Source organism: Caretta caretta, chromosome 6 (genome assembly GCF_965140235.1).
Source record: "Caretta caretta isolate rCarCar2 chromosome 6, rCarCar1.hap1, whole genome shotgun sequence".
Lineage (NCBI taxonomy): Eukaryota > Metazoa > Chordata > Testudines > Cheloniidae > Caretta > Caretta caretta.
In genome coordinates, this window is record NC_134211.1 from 27188267 (window position 1) to 27205093 (window position 16827).

The following is a 16827-nucleotide window of genomic DNA, read 5'->3' on the forward strand; positions in this document are numbered from 1 at the left end:
ATGAGGCAGAACCTGGCGCATGCTTATCTCGTATGTGCCAGGTTGCAGTCCCTATTCTGGCTCCTCCAGAACCTCCTGTTGTGGTTCTGGATGCACTTTTCCCCACCTCTCGTCATATAGTCACACCCTTTCTGTGGCCTTATGAATGAGACCTCGTCATCAACCTCCTCCTGGTGCTGGCCAAAGTGTCCATTTACAACACCAGGATGAGGATGCTAGATAAGGGAGTACTCTGTTACTGTGGGGCCTATTTCCACTCCTCCCTGATCTCACACATCCAGGCAAAGTTCCTCTGGGCAGCGTCTGCTGGCTCCTTAGGCAGCTTTTAGGAGCAATGGGTGCTGTCTGGGGTTCTCTGCTTGGTGTCGCCCTCTGGATCCCTAGTTCTGAACCTGTGGCCTCCACTCCTGTCCCTGTTATTCCTTAGTTGTCCCAAGAATTCATTTGGATCCCGGGTCCAGTGGTCCCTCCCACAAGGCTGGGGGAACGTCCTTTAGATGCGGGTGGGCTTGTGCAGCTGAGCAGCGAGTCCAGCTGGGGCTGATTCAGAAGCTGCTCCCATCCCCACAGCAGCGTGAGGAGCTGAGCCCCCAAGCAGGAGTGGAGGGAGCGGACTGCGCTTGCTCCGGGTGCTCCCCGCCACACACCATGCCTCTGCCTCGCCAGGTGATGGGCGGAGTCACTTGCCCCGGCCCGGCACTCCCAGACCAGTGGCTGCCTGGGTAGGGTGGGGGAATCGGTACTTCTTGGGGTGTGTGTGCTGTAGGGCCTGTGTACCTGGGGTGGAGGAGCTGGTGGTGTGTGTGGTCTGAGTACATGGGACGGGGAAGCCTGTTCCCCGGGGGTCGTGTGTGCTGTGGAGTCTAGGTACATGGGTGGAGGTCAGGGGAGCCGGTGCTCTGTGTAGGGGGTGTCCAGGTGGGGTAGGGACCTGGGTTTAGAGAGAGTAGATGGGATGGAAGGAGGAATCAGTGCTATGTGGGATAAGGAGTTCATGCTGTGGTGGGGAAGGGGACACAGGTTGTGGCTGTGGGGGACCCTCCCATGGTTTGGTGGGGACAGGGATGCTGCTGGCTCTTGCCTGGAGTCACTGCCTGGTCATCTCTGTTTTTAGAGAATCAGGATTGCTGGAAAGCTTCTGGTCCAGAGATCCTGCTGGATTTCTGAAAAATGGACCGGAATCCTTCGCCCCCTTCTAGTGATGTTGAGGACAAGGAGGCTGCAGGGGATTCCATTGCGAACACAGTTTACAGAAAGAATTGGCTGTTCAGTGACCTTACAAAACTGATTGACGTGCATGATTGGTCCAGATCTAATGCATCCGAGGATGCTGAGGGAATTGGCTGATGTGATTGCAGAGCCATTGGCCGTTATTTTTGAAAACTCATGGCGATCGGGGGAGATCCCGGATGATTGGAAAAAGGCAAATATGGTACCCATCTTTAAAAAAGGGAAGAAGGAGAACCTGAGGAACTACAGCCTCACCTCAGTCCCTGGAAAACTCATGGAGCAGATCCTCAAGAAAACCATTTTGAAGCACTTGGAGGAGAGGAAAGTGATCAGGAATAGTCAACATTGATTCACTAAGGGCAAGTCATGCCTGACCAACCTGATTGCCTTCTGTGATGAGATAACTGGCTCTGTGGATATTGGGAAAGCAGTGGACATGATATATCTTGACTTTAGCAAAGCTTTTGATAACGGTCTCCCACAGTATTCTTCCCAGCAAGTTAAAGAAGTATGGATTGGATAAATGGACTATAAGGTAGATAGAAAGCTGACTAGATTGTCAGGCTCAACGGGTAGTGATCAATGGCTCAATGTCTAGTTGGCAGCCGGTATCAAGCGGAGTGCCCCAAGGCTGATTTTGTTCAACATCTTTATTAATGATCTGGATGATGGGATGGATTGCACCCTCAGCAAATTCGCAGATGACACTAAGCTGGGGGGAGAGGTAGATATACTGGAGGATAGGGATAGGGTCGAGAGTGACCTAGACAAATTGGAGGATTGGGCCAAAAGAAATCTCATGAGGTTCAACAAGGAGAAGTGCAGAGTTCTTCACTTAGGATGGAAGAATCACATGCACCGCTACAAGCTGGGGACCGACTGGCTAAGCAGGAGTTCTGCAGAAATGGACCTGGGGATTACAGTGGATGAGAAGCTGGATATGAGTCAGTAGTGTGCCTTTGTTGCCAAGAAGGCTAAAGGCATGTTGGGCTGCATTAGTAGGAACACTGTCAGCAGATTGAGGGAAGTGATTATTCCCCTCTATTCGGCAGTGGTGAGGCCACACCTGGAGTACTGAGTCCAGTTTTCAGCCCCCCACTCCAGAAAGGATGTGGACAAATTGGAGAGAGTCCAGCAAAGGGCAATGAATATGATCAGTGGGCTGGAGCACATGACTTACGAGGAGAGGCTGAGGGAACTGGGCTTGTTTAGTCTGCAGAAGAGAAGAGTGAGGAGGGATTTGATAGCAGCCTTCAACTACCGGAAGTGGGGTTCCAAAGAGGCTGGAGCTCGGCTGTTTTCAGTGGTGTCAGATGACAGAACAAGGAGCAGTGGTCTCAAGTTGCAGTGGGGGAGGTCTAGGTTTGCTATTAGGATACACTATTTCATTAGGAGGGTGGTGAAGCACTGGAGTGGGTTACCTAGGGAGATGGTGGAATCTCCATCCTTAGAGGTTTTTAAGGCCCAGCTTGACAAAGCCCTGGCTGGGATGATTTAGTTGGTGTTGGTCCTGCTTCGAGCAAAGGACTAGATGACCTCCTGAGGTCTCTTCCAACCCTAATATTCTATGATTCTATGATAGGTATCATTTATCGGTCTCAGAAGATGTGCTGCAGACACTCTTAGGTACTGAGCTCTTTCTGTGTTAACAGTTCGCCTGCAGGTTAAATAATGGGTGTTGTAACATGGAGAGAAAGTGACCTCATTGAGTGACCTGCAATATGATTGTTCACTATGAATGCCTTAGTGGGGTCAATACAAGGGAGGATGAAGAGCTGTTTTAGCTAAAGGAAACTTTAAAGGTGCAATAATAAATGGATCAGAGGGATGGGAACAGCATCCCAGTAGGAGTTGTGGGGGCAACCAACTCAATGAGTTTTAAGAAAGCGCTGGACAAATTTATGCGTGTAATTGTATGACAGCGTTGATTGTGATGTAGGGAGTTAAGGCTTAAGAGCCCTTGGGTTCACTTCTGGTTTATGTCTTATGTTCCTAAAAGCTCATGCTTCAGGGTTTTAGTCAGCCACTGGCAGGGATCAGAAAGGGATTTCCTGCCAGCCGCTGCCCCCTCATGTATTTTGGGAGTGTTTTTCTTTTTCTTTTTTTAATTACCTTCCTCTGAAGCCTCAGGGATAACCAGGACTGGAGATAGGATACTGGACGGGAAGGGCCAGGACTCTGGGGTGGCATCAAACATTCTCTCTCTCAGGTGCTTGGCTTGCTGGTTCTTGCTCACATGCTCAGGGTCTAATCGATTGCTATATGTGGGATCAGGTGGAATTTCCCTACAGGTTATATTGTCAGTGGCCTTGGGGGATTTTTGTCTTCCTTAGCAGCATGTGGATTTGGGTCACTTGCCAGGTTTATCTAAATATAATCTCACATAATTGATTATTTCCATCCCATTTCAGGAGCCTCGGACACTGGTACACCTCGGACTTTCCTATTCTCTGTTTGTGACACATAATAGTCTAGTCACTTATGGGCTGTAAAATTTTTGTCAAATTTTTGTTGTTGGGTTTAGTGTTCAGGTGCTGGGTGGTGATGGTGGCCTATGATATGCAGGAGGTCAGACTAGATGATCTGGCTGTCCCTTCCCACCTTAAACTGTATGACTGTGACTTGTTCTCATCTAAGCTTTAGTTATTTGAAGTTCACTAGCGATCTCTAAAATCATTGTATGATTTCATAACTTTAATATGGCTAGCCCAGTGCACACAATTAATTCTGATCCACGAGAGTTTCACTTTGTCACTCATATAATGTTTTACTAAGTAGTCTGAAGATTTGTTTTGAGAAATATATCTTAATTCATCTGTATGTAATACCTCTGCAAAGGAAGTAATACTTGAACTTTTCAAGAGAGGACCTCGCACCCTCTAACAAATGTTGATTAAACTTCCCAGCAATTTGTCAGGTAGGTAAGTATTGTTGTCCCTGCTTTTTTAGATGGGTAAATTGAGCCAAGATGAGGTTAAAGACCTGCATCTCGTTCAAGGAAAGTCTTTTCTGCCTAAGAAGATTCATTTAGAAAATGCTTAAAAATTAGCAGTACAGTTTGGGAAGGTCTGAAAAGAGTAGATTGTTAGTGACGTCTGGCTTTGAATAACTAAAGCAATAGTTGTAGTTCTTGACTGTGACTCCCTTACTATTGCCCCATTTCCTTTTACTTCACTTGATAGGTCATTAGCCCTGAAAAGAGTGACTCCAACTTGAACCGTAAGGAAGTGCAGACAGAGCTAGATGAAGAAATGGAGAATGACATTTATAAAGTGTGAGACATGTCAATGGACGAGGTATGTTGGTGAGCATCCTGTAATGAAGTGTTGAATACAACTGTAAAGCTGAATAACGGATGAAATGCTGTGGTTGGGTGACAAGAGTGGTAAGATAAAGGAGAATAAAAAGGAAAGACGCAAGTCTAAGAGGGGAGAATAATAGGTTGACCAGAGAGGTGAGACAGAAAGCAAGGGATTCCAAAACAACTGGATAAATGAACAGCGTAAAGAAGCAGAGAAATACACAAAAAGAAGTGTGACACAAGTTGTACTGCAAGATAAGAAAACTGAATGGAACATTTGAGTTGAAGATGTCAAGTGTGAAAGAGAAGCAGGGCAAATAGTTGAGGATGAAAAGCAAATCACAAATGAGGGAAAGCGTATTTTGCAGAGCTGTATGGAATTCAAAACACAGGACAAGTTTTCCTGTACAAATGAGGGAGAACAGAAGCAGGAGTTCTTAGAAGTAAAGATTTCACTAGAAAGTCTGAAAAAGGAAAGGTTCTGGGAAGTGACGAGCAGAGCAGTTAGGCGCAGGTGAGCAACACACATGAAAGGCAATGCATAAACTATGTAACCAACTTTACGAGCAAGGGCAGAGCGAATGGGGGAAGGCGATAATAGGAGTGATCTATAAAATAGGAGATTGAATGAATTTAAGAACTATGGAGGAATCAGCTCACTGAGTGTGTGTGGGGAAAAGCACTCACCAGGATATTTCAGAGGAGAATGAAGAGGTACATAGAAGCATCGCTTGCAGAGGGACAGGCCAGATTTAGACCAGGATGAAGTATAAAAAGTCAGCTGTTTGTGATGAGACAGATATCAGAGAAGAAGCTAGAACAAATTTGGTTGTGTTGTAACAACTTGAGAGCCTTCAAACAGTCTTTTGATAGCATTTGGCAGAAAAGATTATGACAAGTCTTGAGAACATATGACATCCCCAAGAAATTGATCAAGCTGGTAGAAAACATCTATTGCAAGTCAATGAGTGCAGTGAGAGTAGACAAGAAGCTGATGGAAAGGTTCAGGATAACATAGGAGTGAGACAAGGATGCACCCTTTAGCTAGATTTGTTCAACTTGATACTGGAATCAGTATTGTTTAGCACTGAGAGATAATATGACTCCTTTTATTTCATGTGGGAGGATAGTGAATCACCTTTAGATTCACAGAGGATATTGATTTCATAGCATTGTCCCAAGGAAGATTTACAGACAATAACTGCCAAGGTAGATTAGGAATTCATAAAATTTGGACTGAAGATCAACACGAGGAAGGCAAAAACTGTGACAACTGGAAGAGAAGAGGGAAGAGGTTGAGATCAAACTTAGAGACAAAGAACTAGAACAGTTGGAAAAACATGGGAATTGCAAAGATGATATAAAAGAAGACTGCATTGAGAAAACTCTGCAAGATGTGGAAGGCTAAAATCAGTGTATAGGAGACAGTTATCATGCCTGTACCGTTGTACAGGTTGGAATGTTGGAGTGTGAGGAAAGCTGAGGAATGTAAGATACTAACTGCAGAAATGAAGTGGCTGAGGGGAGTGTTGGGAGTTTCAAGACTGTGGAAAATGAACAATGAAATAAGAAAACAGGTAAAGCAAGAAACGGTGCTTTTATGGAAGAGTGAAGAAAGATAATTACAGTTTGGACACATGTCAGGAATGTATCCGGAAAGGGTATCATTTTGGTGGTATATACCAGAGTTCAAGGAACTAGAAATGAGGAAGACTGAGGTTGCGTGTTGGATAGGCAGAGTGAAGAATGATATAGAACAAAAAGATTTAAAGATGAACAAAACCGTGGAACTGGTACAAGACAGAAAGTGATGGAAAGACTTCTTTCGGCCCCGTCGTCGCTGGCCGATGGGAATCAAAGAAGAAGCTAGTTCCCAGGTTGATCTTTGAAGTATGGGAGCCGGGGTATGGGAGTTGCTTGGCTTACAATCTGGTGGTCACTGGTTGAGGATCACCTGAGATAAATAGCTGCAATTCCTTGTATTTTACATATGATTTGAACTAAAGCCTTTGGTAATTAGAGCTCAATACATCAGCCATTATTGATGCTAATTCTGGTGGCTTTCAAGTTTATAATGGTTGTTTAATCTTCAGCATTTTTGAGTATAGAGATAATGTGGTGCTGCCTTTAAAATGACACATTTCTCTATAGCCATGATTACTATTATTGCTAATAAATGTAATTAAATCTGATCAATAGACTAGGTTTATCGGTTTGATTGACAAAGTCCCAAGGTAGGGATATAACATGACTTGTTTATTTTGTGGGACAGATTGATACCCAAAGATTACAAACACTGAAGTATTAGCAAATTCTCAATTAAAGAAAAGAGACATTATGTGCTTCTCTCAATCTTCAAAATAAACAATTTGGGAGATGTCTCCCTCACTTCTTGTGGCTTAATGAGGTGAAATAGGAGTACGAGGAGAAAATTTCTAATACATTCCTCTCTTGTACGCGCTGATCGAGTCTGAATGGTAATCCGTTCCCTTGTGTTTCTTTTTATATGCCTGATATAAGGTCATTGGCTAAATTCTCATGGCTTAGGGAAAGGGTCAAGTGTGCTGAGAGAAGAAAAATAATTAAAATATAATTTTTTTTGGTACACTGTTGATAATTCAAGAATTTGGAGATATGCTGAGTAGGAGTTTGTAGAATTTCTCATTGATCAGATTGAAGGAATAAGGATGATAATGCCTGTGGACACATCAGTGTACAGTAACTCCTTGCATAATGTTGTAGTTATGTTCCTGAAAAATGTTACTTTAAGTGAAACCATGTTAAGCAAATCCAATTTCCCCATAAGAATTAATGTAAATGTGTGTTGGGGGGGGTAGGTTCCAGGGAAATTTTTTTCACCAGACAAGAGACTGTGTTTTTATATATATATATATATATATAGTGACAAAGTTCCTCCTCTGCCTTGGTGGGTCCTGTGCTTATTGGCAGTTTTTCTCGCCTCAGAGGTTCACAGCTCAAACCTGCCGTTCACTCAGCCTCATCGCTGGCCAGCGTGGGGAAAAGAAGAAGAACAATACCCGCAGTCTCTGCTGATTAAGCTTCTGGCCTGGATATCTCTCTCTGTGCTTGGAACTGGATAGAAGAATAGAAGCCTATACTAATATTGTTCATTTGGATGATATGAACCTGTTGGATGGAGAACATGGTTAGTGAATCTTAACTCGTGAGTGCACCCGTCTAATACATGATCTATATTAAATATTGATTGCCGATTAAGTATAGAGAAGCATTTATCCAGAGTTGAATGATGTGTTGAGTTTTTTAAGCACTGATATAGGAAGATCACTTGGCACAGTGTATAACTTCATATAGTATATTGTACAGCATAAATATAGTTGAGTTTATAAATCAGTGACGCTCTTTGCAGTTTAATTCTGGTCTTCCAACAAATCAGCAGTATTTTTTTTAAGAAAATCATAGTCTTGTCTTGAGTGGTTCAAATCTGTTGACATTTCAATCAGATTTTGTTTTGGCTCCAGCTTTCTCTCTGAATTTTTGTTGCCCAGTACCTTGGAGAATCAGCTAATTCACTAGCATCATCTAGTGATGTTTCTAGGATATAGTGAACAAGTTTCTGTATCAGATTGCAGAATTGCAGTGAAAATCTACAATATCCTAAAAAGTCACACAAAGGAACTCTTTGGCTCTTAGCCATTGTTGAGGTTCTGGATTAAACTATGAGGAAAGCTGTTTTTGGTGCTAAATGTCCATAAGCCCTTACAACTAGCCCCCTCAGTGGCCACAACGGACCTGGTTGCCAAGAACAGCTTCCAGGTCTGGAGGAGGTGCTGGTAGAAGACTGGCAGCTCAGAGACATCTCGCAGAAGACCCCTTGGATGGAGAAAAAAGAGCTGCCAATCGTATCGGAGGCGGCGGATTATTGGAACAGGCTCCCCTGCCCCGCCATGTACCCAGACCCCGCAGTGCACACACCCCACGGGGCACTGGCTCCCAGGGCCAGATCTAGGTTTTTTGCTGCCCCAAGCAAAAAATTTGCTGTCCCAAGCTTAGGTGGGGCTGGGGCTCGCAGGCGGTGCTGGAAGCGGAGGGAGTTGATGTCACCTTCTCCCAGCGCCTGCAGGGGCTTTATCCCCTCCCCTGCCCGGCTCCTCGGGCCCGCCCAGGCAGCCGCAAGTCTGGGAGTGCTGGGCCGGGGCAGGTGGACTCTGCCCAATGCCCGACAAGGCAGGGGCACGATGCAGGGGGGCACCCGGAGCAAGTCGCGGCCTGCTCCCTCCTCCCCTCCCTGGGGGCTCAGCGCTCTCTGCCACGCGACTGCTGGGGCCAGCACCAACAACCCTGCCCAGAGGCTGGCCAGAGAGTGACAGACAGACAGCACCTCAGCCACCCCACAGCGCCCCCTGCAGCCCTGCCTCACACAGACAGACAGCGCCTCAGTCGCCCGACAGTGCCCCCTGCCTGCAAGAAATTGTAAGATTTGAGGCCTATTGACTACGCACTTTTACCCTAAAAATTGAGGAAAGGCCTAAAAAATTATTTGAGCAGAGTCATGCTAAGAACCCCCCACTGCATGCTGCTAAATTCTTTGATCTTTTGTTCAAGAGTGGGACTAGGGGTAATTAGTGTTGTTGCAGCTGTGTTGCTCCCTGAATATTAGAGACACAAGGTGGGTGAGGTAATAATGTCTATTTTTGGACCAACTTCTGTTGGGGAGAGAGACAAGCTTCCGATCTGCACAGAGCTCTTCCTCAGGACTGTTAGGCTGACATGAAGAAGGGATGGGTCACTACAAAAACTAATTTCCCTGTACTAATTTCACCCTACTGTTACTTACACCTTCCTGTCAACTGTTTGAAATGGGCCACCCTGATTACTTTGGCCTCATTACCACTACAAAAGTGATTTTTCCTCCCTTGGTATTCTACTGTTGAGAATAGCCCACTTCCACTTCAATTGAATTGTCTCATTAGCACTGACCCCCCCCCCGCACTTGGTAAGGCAACTCTCATCTTTGCATGTACTGTGTATATACCTGCCTCCTGTATTTTCCACTCCATGCATCTGATGAAGTGGGTTTTAGCCCACGAAAGCTTATGCCCAAATAAATGTGTTAGTCTCGAAGGTGCCACAGGTACTCCTCGTTGGTTTTGCTGACACAGACTAACACAGCTACCACTCTGAAAGCCAAGATTCCTCTGACCTCAGACGGAACAGTGGTTCTACCCACCTGACAACAATAAATATATACTTTTAAAACTTAAACACCATCACTGCTTATTAAAGTGGACCCAGACTCCCAGCCCCATAGAAAATGTGTTTTCATCTTTTCATTTAAAATGTTAACTTTCCTCCTGACCTGCCCCACAAATTTCTGTTTTTGCCATGATACCTAAACCTTTGCAGGGTGGTTTTTATGCCCCCAACTAATTAGCCAGGTAGGATAGTCTTATGGTTAGAGAACTGGACTCCATTCCTAGCTCTGCTATAGACTCCCCTGTGATGTTAGGCAAGTCAATTAACATCTCTCAGATCCCTGTCTGTAAAATGGGGACAACACTAAAAAGGAGAATTTTCATAATGGATCACAATAGTCCAGTAGCCTGTCTGTGACAGTGGCCAGTGCCCGCTGCTTCACAGGAATACGCAACAAATCAAGTAAAGAACAATCGTTAAATAATCTGGAAGAATCTTCCAAATCCCGGGCAGTTAAGGGTTACCTTTGGCCCCAAATCATGAAGATTTGTATGTATATTGCTTTTTATCCTTTCTAATGTAGCTGAGGATGTTTGTTCATTCACTGAGAGCTTCAGAAATTTAAGGTTTTATTTATTGTGGTTTTGCACAGCTGGTAGAAAAATGGAACCATTGTAAAGTATTACAGGCTGCATTAGTATTTCGAGGGAAGGCCCTCTGGTCTGTAGTGGTTTGGGTCTCCTCCACTTCTGCCCCATGCATTTGCCTCCTGGTCTTGACGTGTGTCTTCGGCTCCTCTGTCGCTAACGTCACTCTGCCAACCTTCCCTAGCATCACTGGAAAGAGGAAACAAAGATTATTTTAGACAGTTTATTATTAAATCTCAATAACTAAATTATTTACTTTTCAGTTTTTCCCCAGTTTAATCCCTACTTTTCCATAAAACTGAGGTCATGCACAAATACCTCACCAACAGAAGTTATTCTAATAAAATACATTAGCTCACCTATCTTGTCTCTCACACACACACACAGACACAGACACAAAAATCCTAGCCTGTCTGTGAATAGCATCGGTCATCCCAGAAGTGCATCAGTCCAGCAGTTGTGAATTAAAAAGCTTTCCCATTACTTGCCTCCACTAAGTTCTGCCCACTCCTCATAAGCCTCCTTTGTATCATAGTCATCACATTGGACAGCAATATTTTAAAACAATCGTCGTTCGACGTCCGCAAGTGAACCATTGACCATAGTTTTCTTGGATGAAATACCAAGGGCAATATGTTCCAGTTCTAGATTAAAGTGAGGTCCTGCAATTATTTAATTTTTAAAAGCCCTGTGGTGAACACATCAGCCTCCTGGCACATAGTAATGATATCTGATATCAGAATATATCTAAATAGGTCAGCTCAGAAATCACCTTTACAACTCAAGAATGGGCACGGTCTTCACACTTAGCCAGTTCAGAGGTTAAATAAAAATGTTCTTGCTTCGAACAGGACAATAAGGAGTTATGAATTACAATGTACTTCATAGTTATTTGATTGCATAGCTCTTTACTGACATTTAACTCGTAATCCAAGTGGAATACATTACCTAATAACTTCTGCTGCCCATTTACCGCCAGGCCCTCTTTGGGCAGCATCATAATTCCCACGAGCATGGAAATATTTATCTGAATTTTTATAATTCGCCTCCCTCATGTCGCGGTATGCACGCCACATATCCTCAGCGCCTGGAGAAGAGAGAGAGGATTATAGAGACTCTGCAAATTTAAAAACACTTTGAGGTTATTCCACCCACATTCCTCTGAGAAGGCAGAAAGGCTCCTATATATCGCTGAGTAAATTCTGATTTTTTTGGTTCGGTGGAAGATCTGAGAAATCCAAAAAAGAAAGACTGTTGAGTTACAAACCAAAACTGATTTGTTAGGGTTTTTCTCATCAGAATGAAAAAAAAATTGTTCAGGTTGATTTGAATAGACATTTCTGCAGCAAAATGTCAGAACAGCTCACTGTGAAAATTATCAGTTTTGAAATTATTTTTCTCCAAAATTTGCCAAAAGTTGCAGTATCCCGCTGAAATGCATTTTTTGGTGAATTTAATATTTGCCAAAAAAAAACCTGCCCAACTTTCTTTGGTACCCAGGACTCCCATTAGAGATACATGGATTTGCAGCTTTTTATGCTTTTTTATTAACTGAAGCTTCCACCAGGTGACATCTTTGGAAGAGGAAATGAAAGGGAGTTCCCTTGAGAAGGATCTCATAAAAACATGGAATCTCCACAAAACTCTGTTGTAATATCTTTGGGGAATTCTTTAGGGACAAAGAAACCCTCAAATTTCTCTCAGTGCTCACCAGGACAATGGAGTAGAGCTATGATTTAGAAACATCAGTCCCCAAATCTCCTTTAGCGCTTTGTCTACATATGGTTTGTGCATCGATGTAACTAAATCTGTTTAGAAGCCAGTTCAGTTGAATCACTGCCACACAAGTCCATTTAATCTAAATCCATCTAAGGCATTCTTAGGAGTGTCTATTCCAGCATTTATCAGCAATTTAACTAACAATTTCTCAAACGATTTAAACTAGAGACAGTTGGGGACAAATTGGTGAGAATATTTAAGCTGTGAGTGTAAAACGTGAGAACAAAAAATCTGATTTCATAGATGTGAACCTCTATCTACCACTATAGTTTTAAAAAAACCCCAACACTTCTTTCAGCAAAAAGGCGAGATCACGGAGTATCAACGTAAAATAGAAGCATGAGGATATTTGGGCAAATAGGAGACAATAACTAGAATCAAAGACTATGCTGAGTTGTTTCTTGAGACTAAATAATTCATAACAGTAGAAGACCTGGTGGTCCACTTTAATTTGATCACATCTCCATCCAGACAAAACCTATTATATCTCACATACCTCCCTCATTGAGTAAAGCATCTCTATTCAGGAAGGGTACTTAAGCACATGCTTAAGCTTTCTTAAACAAGGATGAATTTAAGCTTGTGCTTAAGAATGCAGTACTGCAAGGTGTTGCATGCCCTGAGTTAGCCAGCCTGGGAATAAGGGAAGTTCAGCACCTTGCAGAAGATGCTCATTCCTGTAGTGCTGAATCAGGACCCAAGTTATCTGACCCCAGAAACGTTTCCGGGAAGGGGAAGGAAAGCTTCTGAAAATATTCAACCAACATTTACAGTATATTAGATTTCCTTTACTGAGAATTGGCATACACCTCTCACAAAACCAAGAACAAAAAAATAAAAGGTACCCATTAGTTCTCAATGTATTAATATGCCTCCAGATTTTACTAGACCCACTGAGATCCACATCAGGAAAGTGCAAAAGTTAAAGTCACAACATGGTCAGCTGGGTGCACAGGTTGCAGTTAAACATCTTGCTAAATGTTAAGTGAATCTTGTCTGGTGAAAATATCTGTTTAGTTATGACCCATAATTTGTACTATCTATGGCCCATACCTGCCATCTGATTTGCTCTGGTTCAGCAGCCTTGTGCTTGGACTCCCAATGAGGGACCTAAAACTGCATCACTTTAAGGGATCATGAAAAAATTCTAATGTATCTTTTTGTGAAGAACTGAGTAAATTTCTTATTTATCAAAAATTGGTCTAGAACTCCTGTCTTCAGCTTGGCTTTGTGGGGTTTTTATTCATTTATTATTTTTTTTAATATGTACACCGTGCTGAGGACAGTTTTGATGAAGAACAAACAGTTAGTAAAAAGCATACCTAGATAAGCATCCCTTATGAATGATCCAGCATCAGTGAACCAGTTCTGGGCACTGACACATAGTACCAGGGACAACAACAACATGCAGTTGTAGAACTTCATAGTTCACGTCTTTAGGCTGTAATAGAAGGAGAATATATGTCAGAAAACTGGTCAATCTTTTAAAGACTCCAGACGTAATGTAAATTCCTCTTATATCGGCTTTGGAACAGGTACATGGATCTTCAGGGTCACACACAATTCAGAAGAGTTCCAAAAGTGATGATTTCAACTCAGAAAAATGAAATGCCCTCTGCCATCACAGCACCAGGCTGGGACATAAGTTGTAAATATAGAAGTTTTTGTTTCCGCTTAAGTTTTTACATCATAAAAATCACCAGTTCTAAGACAAAAATTGAATACACAACAAGGTAAAGTGGTACAAATATGAAGTTTCCATATGGAATGAAACTTACCACTGCTGTATTGCAAAGCCCCGGAAAAATGGAGTCCTTTCTGATGGATTCTCACAAGAAAAATGGTACTATATTTATAGGAAGCCTTATCTCAAAGAGCAAATTGGAAATAGTTAACAGAAACCTGACTAAATTCAAATTGGGCAATTCTTTGCTTGTTGAATGCAAACAAACATTGCTTCTGTTGGGAATTTACTGCAGTAAATTCCCTTATTTCTTCTTGAGCCTTCCCGATTTCAATTGGTCACAGTCTGTATTGTCTCTCTATTTATCCAATGATCAATTACTTAACCAGTGCCTAATATGATGAAATGTCCATCATTTACTGGAAGTTGCAGGCAGCCACTTTTTCTGACTTGCTTTTATTTTTTTTAATGACTGAAATGAGTGCCTAGCCAATGGGTCCTGGTCCATGACTTTGGCTCCAAGAGGCTATGGTAATAGAAATAAATAATAAAACTTAAATTACCAGAGCTGGTCAGAAATGGGATGTCATCTTTGTAGATATTTTCATTTTTTCCCTTTTAAATTTAGATGGAAACTTGTCAAAATATTGAACTTTGAATAACTTCAACGAGCTTTTATTACCACCATTATGACCTCAAAAGGGAGAGGTTAATTTGTCTGAATAGTGGTTAACTTATTGTGTAACTTTCTTGGCAAGATCTAAGCCGTAAACTAGATGCAGTTATATGAAGAGTTATAAAAATATCTTTTAATTCAAAATATTACCAGTGGATTGGAATCATCAGCTCTATCAGGAATTCAGGTTACTTTGTAAAGTGTTTTCATTTGTGATTAAATAACAATTTTAACTATCAAAATTTTACTTAAATGATGTAAATACGGTTTACATTCTCAGATGAGTGCATGAGCGATAATATGTAAAACTCCTATTGATTCTAGCTGGAAAAATGCAGGTAAATATCTGCTAGTTCAGGTCAGACTTTGTCCTCTAAAGTTTGTAAACTCAACAGCAGATCTTGTAAATGGTCAGTGCAGCTGTTCTTATGGGAATGTAATCTGAATAAAGTCGTCATGATTGGGAAGGTGTTGTGAAACAATGCTAAATCAGTCCCACTCACTAGCCCAACAGAATGCTATGACTTGTAAACACAACAGACTGTAGCTGTATTGTCCGTGCTCAATGCCCTGTTGACCAATCTGGCTTTGAGCTTTCTGGAAGCTTTTGGAAGTGTCTATGTTCAACAGTAACAGCCTTGACAGCTGAGGGTTTAAGGTTTCTTGAGGGTTTAAGAATCTCACCTTATCTTTAAACACTGATTGGTCTGATTTTTTGGCCCTTTTTAACAGATTTCCTAAGGAAGAATATGCTGCTGTGGCTACTTTGCCATGCAGTATGCCAGGCAATGCCTTGGGAGCTGCACAGTTAAAAGTGCAAGCAGTATAAAGCAGAGTGCTGGGAATTTACAATATCATGCAGACAGCCCTTTTACATTCCTCAGTGTTAAAAGCTTCATCTGTTCCAGGTATAAAGTTGTCCATTCAGTAATGTGCATAATTCAGGGCTGTTCTTACAGAATATGATTTTTTTTCTTTTAAAAGCTTAAATGCTATAATTCTCTCAAGTTCTTAAATCTACACAGGCAAAAATAAGATTCCACAGCTGTTTGCATTACAGTGTATATAATCACATAGTTAAAAACACTCTCAAAGAATGCAATTATTTCTACAGTCTCGTAAGAGGAACGGAGAGTGATGTAGGGCCCTGGCCTTATTAACTGTACATCTTGTGTATAAACTATTTTCACAAACTGCATGTGTGACTTATGGATTGTACACAGTGATATAAGTGTCATACAGGTGTCTAAGGCCATCAGAAAAAATGACATAATATATAGCGTTATCAAAAGTTTGACCAAGTATTTGAGGGTGGTATAGTGATGTGTACATGCACATAAGCAGTGTTAAGGCTGCACATTCAATTTTAACGTTAGCATTTCCTGACTTCAGCATGTTTCAATGTAGAGTCTTTATTGCTCTTACTGGAGTTTTTAAAATGGTGTTTGTGCAGGGAACACACTTGACACTAACATCACATGCACCAGCTGCAGGCTGCATGAAGTTGGAATACAGCCCTCTGCATGTGGCTGTTACCTATGCCATGTGGAAGTGTGTGTGTCAGATGAGATGAGGTGCCATGGAGTCAGATGCTTTTGCATGGGCTGTATTGCTTTTCTTTCAGGAAATCGTCTATTGTCTGGAAGTATCTCTTCAGTTTCAGGCTAGTGAGCAGGAGGTTCTCATATCCTGGGTAGGTTATCTCCTTTCCCTTCTCAGCACTCAAACACGTCCCCAGCTTCTCAATCTGCTGGAGAAGACCATTTTGGAATTCCTATATGGAAGTCCCATTCCAGACAGCTTGGATGAGATTGTTGTTAAAGATCTGGAAGAGCTCTTGGAGGATCTGTTGGATGGCTCCCTTAGCATTCTCTTGTTGGGACAGTCGGATCTTGAGGATAGCTCTGGGCTTGAAAGCTGTCCTTTCCTTTAGACATTGGAAAGGAAAGTTTCCACCCATTTTTTCCAGACGCTCTAGACTCTTGCTGGTCATTCTGGCTTGTAGAACATAAATCCCGTTACAGCCCAGACATGAGATTTCACTGGAGAAGAGCAGCATGAGGCAACATTGCAGCAGCCACCTGCTGATCATGATGATGTCTTAGATTCCCTGTGTTTGTGTAGAACTTGAGCAACTGGTGCCTGTTCAAGGTCTTCCGTAGATTTTTGTGGTTTTGACCCCTGTCTCTGAATGGAAGTATTCCGTAGGAAAAGATTTTTCTTGCATCACTTTCTACTTTTCAAGGCTTTTCCTGCTTGAGGTTTTCACTTTCAGTTTCCTTCTTTTTATTTAGTGGAAGCGAACAAGTACTTAGAAGAACAAAACCACAGTCAT

General features: G+C 42.3%; 1 protein-coding gene and 1 pseudogene across 1 annotated transcript; both read right to left on the reverse strand.

Annotated features, from left to right (window-relative positions):
* Positions 1 to 10322: 10322 nt before the first annotated feature.
* Positions 10323 to 14120, reverse strand: LOC125639220 (serum amyloid A-5 protein-like). The gene is made up of 3 exons (XM_048855917.2): positions 13455 to 14120; positions 11302 to 11440; positions 10323 to 10542 (listed from the first exon to the last, which is right to left on the reverse strand). Exons 1-3 carry the CDS (start codon positions 13555 to 13557, stop codon positions 10401 to 10403), a joined length of 384 nt encoding a protein of 127 aa, XP_048711874.2. The 5' UTR covers positions 13558 to 14120; the 3' UTR covers positions 10323 to 10400.
* A 1957-nt stretch (positions 14121 to 16077) lies between these two features.
* On the reverse strand, positions 16078 to 16584 carry LOC125638035 (interferon beta-like; annotated as a pseudogene).
* Positions 16585 to 16827: the final 243 nt, after the last annotated feature.